The following is a 12,037-nucleotide window of genomic DNA, read 5'->3' on the forward strand; positions in this document are numbered from 1 at the left end:
CAATGCAATTAGGTCAGGTGATAATCTAAAAAAATTTACTTTGATCATGACTCAACATAACGATTCTTAGAGGCAATTCTCCATCGGGCCTTGGGAATCGACGAGTCTGTTTATGTAATGTAAAGATAATGCATTACAATGCACCTATACTTTGTATTAGCTATCAATCACATGTGCACAGTGCACATAAGCAAAACGACTCCATATGAATATTCAATTTGTTTACGGCAACATACATCACATTCAACGTAATATTGACCTCAGGAGTCAACTATTTATTATATTACTGATATTGAAAATTATAGTAATTTTCACCTTTTCTAAGACCCTTGTACTGTTTAACCCTTTCAAAGCGTCAAGAATACCGCTTTAATACAATAGAGCGCGTCATGATTTCAAGTTGTGATAAATCACAATAAATGTCAGTCAAACATGTACAAATACAGTCATCAAAAATATTTTAAGTGTTCAACGGTGATTATGAATAGTCGCAATATTTTTAACGATCTTAAAAATAAACATTTGTGACCTGATTATGATAAAGAATGACGAACAAGCCGCGTTATACAAAAAGCGTGTGACTTACGTTTCAGTCGCCATTTTGTTGACGTGTCGGCTCCGGACAAGTGCGTCGATGACAGAATTATGTTCAAAACTTCAGAGTTAATGCAACCGTAATCCCAGACCACTTAATAAATTATGAGAAATCCTTTTTTACACCCCACTTGATAATATTAATGGTTTATTTTGATAACATGACAATACACTATTCACTAAACAGAACACATAATCCACATAGTTTCAAATGTTATTAATTTATAAATTTCAACATCGTCTGATATGTAGGTAGGTCATTTTAGTATTTTTGAAACACTTAAATATTTTAATAGTTCACCTTTTCATGGTATTCTCTAAAGCACGGATACACGCATAATGGCACGTTACACTCGGAACACATGTATCTGGAATATTTTTTGGTTTTCGGCTTTTTTTTTGTATTCGCACAAAGATGACAAACTCTGCAAGGATTTATCCGTTTATTTGCGGGAGGAATTATGTCCGGCATATGCTTTGCCATCGCTCTAGCTGATAAGCGCAGTGGATGGTCGACGGGTTGCTGTGCGCGGGATGTGGCTGGAACTTGATATTTTTCAAATATTTGCCTGATTACTTTTAACTGAAAATTAGCTAGACCTGTTTTTTTGCCTGTGATAGTACTAAACAGAATATATGAATTTAATAAAAACAGATCTATGATATGGAAAGCCACCTTTTTGTACCATTTTATTGATTTTCGCATACAACTTAGTGTACTTAACATCATATCAGCTTTATCTACAGATCCCATACATTTATTATATTGGATAACACATGTAGGTTTCAGTATAGGCTCTCCGGTCTGCCTATTGAATTTTCCTGTGGGTGTAAATGAATCATTGTGCAATGTAGTCAACATATGGACTTCGCGCCGGTCGTGCCATTTTATAGCCAATAGCGAGCTACTATTTTTTGACTCCACTTCTCCTTTCTTGAGCTTCCTAAATGTTGGCATATTTCTTCGATTTTTTCGGACTGTTCCGCAAGCATTTGTTTTTTTTTCGTGAAGATGTTTAAATAAGTCTGGGCTTGAATACCAGTTGTCAGTCCACATAGTATGACCTTTACCGAAATATTCGTTCATTAATGTCGTTACCACAGCTCCCGAAATGCCAAGTCCCTGCTCATCGACAATATCTGTTCCTTCCCCGCAATATATTATGAAATCTAATATATAACCAGTCATCACATCGCAAAGAACGAACATTTTTATGCCGAAACGGTGGCGTTTTGAAGGAATGTACTGTTTAAACAGCAATCTACCTTTGAAAACAATTATGCTTTCGTCGATACATAAGTTCTCGTGCGGCATCATTGTTTTTTTGAATATTTCTCGGCAATGGTCGATCAGAATTTTAATTTTATGTAATTTATCTCCAGGAATTTGAGTATTGGGATCCGAAAAGTGCAACATCCTCAAAAGCAAAGTATATCTGTCTCTTGGCATTACTTTCCCGAACATTTGGCTGGATAAGAGTGGATCGGTTGACCAATGTTCCTCTATTGTGATGTGACGATTTCTAGTCATCAACATACTTACAGCAAAAAAAATGTACATTTCTGGGACGTCTGTGTTGACCCACTTATGCATTCGTGATTTCGGCGATGGTTCTTGTCTTCTAATGTCTTCTGTATAATAGTTATTTGTTTCGATTACGATTCTGTCCATTATATTTGAATTCAAAAAATGCTCAAAAAATTCTATTTCTTTAGAGCTATCTGATAAATTTGTGTGCGGGCTGACTCCAGAAAAGAAATCATCAAATTCGTGAACAACTGGTATGAAAGGTCCAGTAGTCCACGAAGACAGATCGTCAACATTACGATTTACATTTAAATTAGAGGCGGCGGCAGCAGCACTTTCTGATGGGGCACTGGAAGTATCTGAATCATCGTAGTACTCATTTTCACTCAATTCATAATCTGAATCAGGATCATGAATTGCTTCTCCCATTTCATCGCTCAAATTACCAGGGATATCCATTTTAAAATAATGACAAAATATCGACCACACACAATATGCTATCACAAAATGTTTTTAATTTTTCCGATACAGAAATTTTCAATTGTGTGAAAATGTTTATTTACTTAACATATCTTTTCTTTATAAATGACTGATAACTAAGGTAAATAAACAACTTTTGTCCGTTTTACCTATTAGTATAATCAGAAAATAGTATTTAAAAATGTTAATCAACAATAAACAAAGAGAAATATTGAATCGCGGACTCTTATATTTAAATTACACCTTGTTCAAATTATTTTCCGAAACTATTAACTCGCGGATAATATACTAGCAGGTAGACGAATGAATGCAATCTCAAAAAGCATTCCTTTTGTAAAATGTTTTGTAAATTCACTTTGATCAATGTAACTTTCTCATATTCTATATAACAGTTTATGCACCAAATAGTTTTTCAATCACTAAAAAACAATATAACATATTATATCGCGAATTCGTATCGCTACAAACGCGTCAGTCAAATATCTTCGGCGCACATGCACTAAGAAGCGATAAGACACTAATATACCCGGCAAGTTTGAATTGGCCCGATGACTGATATTTTTTTATCCAAGACACGCTCCCGAAAAATATTTATTTAAATTAGATAGAACAAAAGTTTAGGCTATTCATTGACAGATGTCAAGAGAAGGATGATTTCTGAATAAATTAAATCAATATTAGATTTTTTCGCGCCTGGCCGAAAGCAGTACTAGGCAAACGAAAATCGAAATGACTTTAGTCAGCTGACGCGCGGATGACTTGCGCGTATAGGCTGACTAAAGTCAGTTGCCGCGTTAGAAAGGTTAAAACTAGCGGATTTAATCTATTCTTCTAGCATTAAAAGACATTTGTATTATGTTTAATTCTACTTTACTGCAGCAGCTATCTATTGCCTTCCTCTGTCTTATGCGTCAATTACATTGAGCTTCTTTACGAGCTGTTTGTTGGCGAATTTACAATCTGCCTGTAAAGTCGCCCAGTGTATTCATCGAACAAGCTAACAAGCAGGTTGTAAACACTCTACCGAGAAAAGTTGAAAGCCGGTCAACTTTACACACTACACGCCGGCGTGTGGGCCTACTGCGTCTGCGCAGTAGAGCGCAGTAGCAACCTCCCGGTAAAAAAACAAACTACGTTCTGTCAAAATAGTCGCCGGCTTGTGGTTTCTCAGCGAATGGAAAGTTTTGTGTGTAATCATCAAATTGCAGTAGCTAAATCACCCGTTTTTAAATTCGCCAACAAATAGCTCGTAAAGAAGCTCAATGTAATTGACGCTTTAGAGTGATTTAACCAATTAGACATACATTTTTGCAAGACCTAAAAAAGTCTCGCATTATTTTAGTAAGGATTACTTTTAGAAATAAACATACAATTATTAAATCTTTAAAGATTTTGTCGATATAAACGCAAGAATCTGCGAATACCCAAAATTTATGTCCTGTCAATTTTCCTATTACAAATACTAAATTCTTACTTTCAGCCGTCTATTCGCAGTTGACGAGTACGGCGACCCTGAGAAGAATTGCAGAAACCGAAAGAACCACTTTCCCTCCATACAATATTTGAAATTTCCATTAATAAGATGATTATCCCTTAAATAATAAAAAGAAATCACATCGAAGAATGATACAGACCTGCACATGATGCGGGGGCGGTTGCATGGGCGGCGGCCGATGGAACTGAATGTGCAGTGGATGATACGCGAAACCGTAGGGAGCCATCCCAAGGGGAGCCATCGGAGCCATGGAAGCCATGGAAGCCATGGGGCCCATGGAAGCCATTGGGCCCATGGGCAGAGGGGCGATAGCGGCCATCGGCTGAATGGAAGCCTCCGGTTCAGGGTCCATGTCCGTGTCCATCTCACCAGGCGGACCATGTCGGAGAAACAGCTCGTACCAATACTTGGCGACGGTGAATAAGACCTCAGGGTAGACACCGCCTCCTTTGGCTGCATTCTCCACTGTCATACAGGCTCTCTCCAGCATAGGGTCGCTCTGTTCTTTACACTGAAGGACTGCTCTCTGGATCTCATTGTGGTTCAAGGCGTGAGCGTGTGGCAGGCATGAGAGAGCGAGCTCGGCAGCAGCTCGCACCAAGGCTGGGTCACATCCTTGTGATGCTCTGTCGGCAATGCTCGCCGCTTCAGGTGGTGTCAAATGGCCTTCCCAAGTATCAATAAGGAATGATATCGCTGGGGCTCCTATGTCCATCGCTTGACCTGAAGAATATTATATGACATTATGAATAATTTAAATGAATAAAAAAAAACCTTATGATCACTAACATTTGACACACAAAATTATAACATCCCTTCATGCCATAATCTGCATGTCCCATCATGTGATGGAACTGAGATGAAAATGAAACATTTAAGAAATAGAAGATATCAATTTCTTTGTTCTCTAGAACTTATCTGCCATCAGTGATGCCAATTGAGAGGGCTAAGTTCAGTCTGATATATTCCGCTCGTGTGAGGGTGAGTTTACGTAGACATCTTTTAGAAATTATTAAGATCTATTCTAATCAGCTAACTCAATGTTCTTTTGTGTAGTTTTTATGATTATTTTATACATTTAATATCAATATGTACTTAGTATATTATGTGGAGATGCATGTGTCAGCAAAAAAATATTGTCCGGTTAACCGGATGTATGCCACATGTGCATTTACATGTTCTACAATTCTGTGCACACAAGGCTGTCCATAGAAAATGAACATTACACTCATACTAGCCTCGGTAGACTGTTTTAAATAATTTAATATATTGTATGCACACTGACATCTCATGGAATCATGGTGACATACTAAACCGAAATACAAGTCTTCATGATATACTTTTAATGTATTTCATATTTTAAAAAAGATATGTTCATAAGGTTTTATTTTTTCAGAGAAATTGTGGCTTGCCGGGTAATACCTCCTGTTTGTTACCAATTGAAATTGTACATTAGGAAGAAATTGGTTTTCTGTTAAATATTTTAAATTAATTGTGGTGTTTTTTTAAATACATACATTGGATATAATAATATGTATGTATGTGATAATTCAGAATACATTACATACCGGTAATCCAGCTGACATGTGAAGAATAGGTCCGACTGAGCCAATTGGCACTGACGCAATTATGCAGGCCAAGGGCATACAGCCCCAGTTGAAAGGCCGCCATGTGCAGACCTCGGTGAGGCATGTGCTGGTCGCGACCGCCGCTTGTCGATGTCACTGCCGCCTGCAATATGATATTTATATAACCAACGACATCACAGAAAACTTTCTCTACTAGACAGAACAACCTAATGAAAGTAAGAACCCCTGATGTAGATGAACAACAAATATCACATTCATATTATTACCAACCGTCAAAGATAAAGATGTATCTATAAATCGTCATCCAAAAGCAAAAAGGCACTTGTGACATTTTGATGGTTGTGAGTTGAATGTAGTTTTGTTGGTAATTATTTTCTCTAAATTACATGCAAAATAGCATTTGTGGAGCTAAATCCACAAAATCACAATTAACGAAAGAAAATAAAGTTCACTTGTGATTTGTAAACTAATCCTCAATTATTAACATATAACAAAAACGTAACATGTACATGACTTTGCCAGTTATGTGCAGTGGTTACAAAAATAATATAAGAAAAGGGTACAGGTACATACAGGTGTAATTATTTTAAAATGTGTAAAGCGACAAAAATATTCACAAGATATAGAAGAACTCAAAAAAACTTAAAATGAGTTTATCTCAAAATTCCATTTTTGCACAAGTGCCCTTTTGCTTTTGGTGCGACGAAATAATGTTGCCATACCTACTGTTTTAATTCACCATTATATAAAATATTAATTTCTACCACACCGAAAACCTGCTTCAAAGATCATTTTTTTCAGAAGCCCCAGAATCTTCCAGTGCCTACTTTGGACAACCATGATTTTAACTATGTCCAAATGTATTCATTATAAAATACACCATATTCGCATGCAAGTTCCCATGTATTATTAAAAAAACATTGAGCCCCATCAGTAAAATTCCATTTCTAAATGATAGTAAGCTTTTACCTGAGTAAAAAGGCTTGTACTGCTAGATCCACCCGCTTTACTGAGAACAGATTTGGCCAGCTCAAACATGAAGTGAGCGCTCGCCTCAGAAGGTTGATTGGGAATTGATGGATAAACCCGTTTCCCCTTGTACCTAAAATGAACAGAAAACAATATAAAATTATTTCAATATAACATAATTATTGAAAGTAGGAATTGAGTTGTTTAACAATAAAACTAATTTCGTAGCACAGCACATAACCTTTAGATACTACAAACAAGTAGGTAATATAAACAGATCCATTTAAAACCCCTTGTGTTTGGCCACACTGAGTAAAAATCTAGGAAAGTAGAAAAACAATGCCAAACTACTCCCATCACAACACAAAGCTTCTGTATCTCTATTTGTATATCGACACCCCCTACGTATAAGGCCGAATCTGCAAAATGGTACTTTTCAGTAGTACGATTTCAATAAATTTTAATGACACGACAACGTTAATTTTTAATGCTGGAATCGTAATTTTTTAGTGATATAATGTTAAATTATTTAATAAAGGGCAATCAAGTCAAAATATCGAAAAACGCAGTTACGGGCTTATGCGTAGGAGGTGTCGATATGCTGTAATATATGGCTCGATAGTAAATGCATACAAGCAATCGATCTGCGGAAACGAAAAAGCACTTGTGTCTATATCATGGTTTCCCAAACTATGGGTCACGACCCACCAGTGGGTCGCGAGCGAATTTTGAGTGGGCCCTCGCCACTGTATACATGAATTAAAAAAAATAGAAAGTGATAAATTTGATATTTCATTCAGTTATTTATAATTCTTAAAAATTGAAATAAACTTAAGTTACGGAAAATATTGTGATAAAATAATAACAATTTGAATTGCCAATCCACTACAGATGGCTTGATTCATTGCGTTGGATTTGTAACCCATTTCAAGACGACTTACCAACTAGTATGTCAACAAAAGCAAGTGAAGAACTCATTGATTTATCAGAAGATACGTCACTGAAAAATAGTTTCAATCGTAAACAGTTAACGAAATTCTGGCTCTCAGTTGCTGATAATTATCCTTGCCTGTTCGATGAAGCTATGAAAATCTTCCTCCTCTTTACTACCTCATATCTATGTGAGGTTGGATTTTCGGCTATGGTTAAGATTAAAACTAAATACCGAAATAAATTGGATATATCAAACTCACTGCGATTAAAAGTAACTAAAGTTGAAGTTGATGCTAAAACTGTAATGAAGAAAAATAAGAAACAAATACATCCTTCCCATTGAAATAACTTTGTAAAAAAACCTTGCAGGTGTAGGTATTTAAGTAATATTTTTTTTTATTTAAGTTGTGTTTCTTATTTCAACAGTCTTTAATTCATATTGGTAACACTTATAAAAAATATTTTTTTTATTTCAATTAGAACAAATAAGACAGCATTAAGTAGTTCCACGACTCGCCACTAGGGAATCTGAGCATTACCAATATTTATACCCTCTTTTCTCTAAGACAGCTAAGAGGTGGGTCCCAAGATTGGAAATTTTTGTTAGATGGGTCGGGGCCCAGTCAACTTTGGGAACCACTGGTCTATATTGTATTTCACAGTGCACAGTACGACCAACACCAAAAGCACTTCAACTGACCTCATGAGATGTGTATCCTTAGAATGCGACCGCTGCGAAGTGGCCTGCTGAGCTGAGACATTGGGCGGTGGGCCGAGAGGCATGGTATTGAGCGGTGACATCTGCTGGTTCTGGCTCTGGTTGGAGTTGTGGTGTGGCTGGTGCTGGTTTGGCTGCAGAGGGAACACTCCCAAGGAGAGACCTCCCATGCCCAATCCGTTGGCCAGCTCCACCTCCGCACTGGTGCAGCTCTGGGGTCGACTGCCGCCGCCCGCTGACCAATCTTGCTGCGGCGGTGTAGCCGCTTGCTGCCCCACGTTCGGGTAGCTACCTTGCTCTGACATCTAGACAAAAATAAGCAAAATAAACATTTTGTAATAGTCAGGTGGATGGCATGTTGTAATTAACAAATATAATGATAATACAGTAAAACCTCGTTAATACGAATTCCACGGGACTGAAAATCAAAAAAAAATTCGAATTACGAAATATGAAATGTATGGAGGGAAAATACTAAAATTTTGAAAAAAAAATTTTGCATTAATTTTGTTGACGATCATAGATGTGCCTACGAAATTTCCGATTCCGTGTGTGTTAATGGGTCATAAAATGTCAGGATTATTTATATTACCTTCTTAAAATAAGTAATTATTTATGATGTTAGAAAAATCTGTCACAATTTTCAATGACTGATTCATGATATAGTGTACTTTATTACGATTTATTGAATATTTTTGTATGCCAGGACTGTGAAATCAATTCGAATTACGAAATTCGAATTAAAGGTATGGTTTTATATGAATGCAATGTTCAAGGGACATTTTTTTGCGAAAATTTCGTATTACGGCGAATTTCAAATTATCCGTGTTCTTATTAACGAGGTTTTACTGTATGCATGGCAACTCTATTTTTTTCAAATAAATTTATTATGAAACCTACCGCTTTTTTTTATGAGGTGGTTCTGTTATTACATACTTTGAGATTATCTTTATTACAAACGAACAAGAATGTAGAGCAAGAACTAGAGCATTCTGTTCCTGCTCGCTGGTGTAAACGCTTAATGAACAAAATCCACAAAACAAGTTAAAACTAAAAGAACAAGAACTGAGAGCGATTGCTCTGGCTCTCTCTTTGTGTTTTTGTTCATTTGGTTTGTTTAAACTATATATTTGTCCAGTAAAAAATGCAACCCATTTTGATATATAAGTGGTATCAAAACCACTACCAGATTTTTGAGTAAGCCATTTTTAACGCTCCCTTCTGTAGGAAGCGAGAAGAGACTCCCATCTTTTTCTTCGCCTCTTCAAAATGGGCACCAATAGCAGTCGCAATCTCATCACACGCATCTTATTTTTTAGTATTGTTTTTATACGTGTCAATAGTAGGATCCCACAAACATCTATGTTCAATCCATTTTGAGTGCAACAATACACAAAAGTGATAATATTTAGTAATCGTATAGGTATGTTCGGCACCGAACAAAGAACACTTTGATGAAACCGATCCACCAGCGAACGCGATGAAACACGAAAGAATGCTCAACGCAACTATGCTCTTCTCTAGCATTCGTTTAGATCAAACGATCGAGCATTCTTCTAGCTAAATGCCGTGAATCTCTGTAGAATCCAAAAAAATGCTTGCTTGACAAAAAGCGTTTTCTTCAAGAGAATTTCGAGCGGGGAAAAAACAAACATTCCCTTGCTTGGTCCAAATCAGAGGCCGGCACGGTGACCAGAATCCATACATATTTATGAAATGATAGATGAAACGAAGTATTTTAAATAAAATTCTCCTATACAGCATGTCTCAATTATATACGTCGGTCCTTTTCTAACACATGTTACAGTATTGCGTAAGTCAATGAAGGAATAAGACAGAGATATGTATCGATAAAGCGATTTGCAAAGTCGAGTGTCAACACATGACTCATAACAGATAAGACGGGGTAAGAACAAAAAGTAATCAAGCCACAAAATTTATTTGTGTCCTTGATTTTCAATATATATTAAACTGCAAAGTTCTTAAAGTTCAATTAAATACGTCTTAACAAAAATTTAAATCAACAGCAATGGACCCGAGAGTATAGGTGTGGAAAACGTAACTTTTTCAGTCAAAAAAGCGAAATTATCTTATTTAAAACATATTCGCAAGTATTTGATATTCAATATACGTACTTGTTGTACCATAAAACTAATATAGTTGCACTAAAAGCCGGCTGACACGAACATTTTCAATTCGAAATTTGACGTAAATGAAAAATATTTGTCAAAATAATTGCTTATTTTAATTATCATATAAAATAGTAGTTGACTTGATTAGGAAATTTTCAATCTTGAAATGAACATAGGTAAGTAACAATGCCGCTAATACTTTTCGTTTTTGTACTGCGTGCTCTTGACTTTAGTTAGGTACTAATAAAAATAATGTACGGAACTAAAAAAGCTGTAGCACATTGAACATTAAATTTGATGAAACAACTTAACGAGCTCAAATAGTTACGCTAACCTAGAAATTGCCCACAGAATTTTCAGCAAAAAAATCATTCCGTTCAATCAAAAATCATTCATTGCCGTTTGCAAGTGTTTAGTGGAGAGGAAAACACTGAAGTTGACAGTATTAGATGATTAGTGAGCGATCGAAACACAAACTTCTTTTAGATTCAATTAAATTTCATTATTCACATTTATAGCATCACGTTAACATGATTGCAATTACTTATTCCGTGTGTTTCTCTTATAATGTTTTATTTCTGAGGAACATATTATTATTTAATTATAATAGATAGGTATACTAAAATAATTATTACAAGTATACAAAATACCATACTTACACATCATAAAATAGTTACCAAAGAAATGTGTATTTGTTAGCACACATTTTTTTGTATATTGTTGCCAAGCGTATTCATTTTATGAGTAAGTCATAAAATTTGAGGTAGATTAAGAATAATAATACTGCCATTGTTCTTCCTTACTTGAAATTAGGGTATCCCCCAGTGCGAAAATATATTGTTTGTGAGCAGTTGTGTATCAGTGTTGCCAACCGTACTATAATTATAGTATTTGTACTATAATTTTGGTCCGCATACTATGTACGATATAAAACAGGTATAGTACGCCCAAAATACTGTAATTTCGAATATCGGGAAAATTATGTAAAAAGTATACTAAAATTTAGATATTTTCGTTAGATAAATTGGTAAGTACTTACTATAATTTCGCAATGAAGATTTGGAGAACTTGGAAAAAAAATTGCTCGAAAAACGTAAAAAAATCCATTGACTTTGTGAAAATGAAATTTCTTGAATTCTTCGGTGAGTATTTTTAGTCGGAAGAGGTACCTACCTACCTAAATAAAAAGGGGTCTCGGAGTTTCTCAAATTCTCCGTTATTTTTTTTCTGAGAAACAAAAAGACTATACATTTTCAACAGAGATGACAACGCGTACTATATTTTTTTCCCAAAATACAATAGTTTTGGAGGCTCTGTACTATAATTCCACTTTGAAAAGATGGCAAAACTGGTTGTGTTAAAAGTTAATTCAGTGTATGTATTTATACCGCATGTTACATAATCATTTCAATCAAAAATCATTTGACTGTCCGTGTTTCTATTGAATTTAAGTAAAATGAGTAGCCAAAAAAATGCAAAACAGGTCCGAATTCGAATAAAGAGTCTTGGAAAAATTCGTATTTCTGCATTGAACGCGAAAAAAATATAATCTGTTTAATACGTTTAAAAATGTATATTAATCTGATCCGTGCCACGGAT

The 12,037-nt window shown here is 35.5% G+C and overlaps 1 protein-coding gene across 1 annotated transcript in view; it reads right to left on the reverse strand.

Moving 5' to 3' along the window:
* Positions 1-12,037, reverse strand: part of Dora (zinc finger SWIM domain-containing dorado) — a 46,098-nt gene that overhangs the window by 8,293 nt on the left and 25,768 nt on the right. The window contains exons 13-16 of the mRNA XM_085953431.1: positions 8,289-8,611; positions 6,656-6,788; positions 5,666-5,828; positions 4,237-4,820 (exon numbers count right to left, since the gene is read on the reverse strand). Of these exons, the coding sequence (XP_085809557.1) occupies positions 4,237-4,820; positions 5,666-5,828; positions 6,656-6,788; positions 8,289-8,611 (1,203 nt within the window). The remainder of the gene's footprint in view (positions 1-4,236; positions 4,821-5,665; positions 5,829-6,655; positions 6,789-8,288; positions 8,612-12,037) is intronic.

The sequence above is a fragment of the Rhyacophila brunnea genome, unplaced genomic scaffold (genome assembly GCF_057557595.1).
Source record: "Rhyacophila brunnea isolate RB1 unplaced genomic scaffold, BYU_Rbru_1.0 scaffold_10, whole genome shotgun sequence".
NCBI classification, from domain to species: Eukaryota; Metazoa; Arthropoda; class Insecta; order Trichoptera; family Rhyacophilidae; genus Rhyacophila; species Rhyacophila brunnea.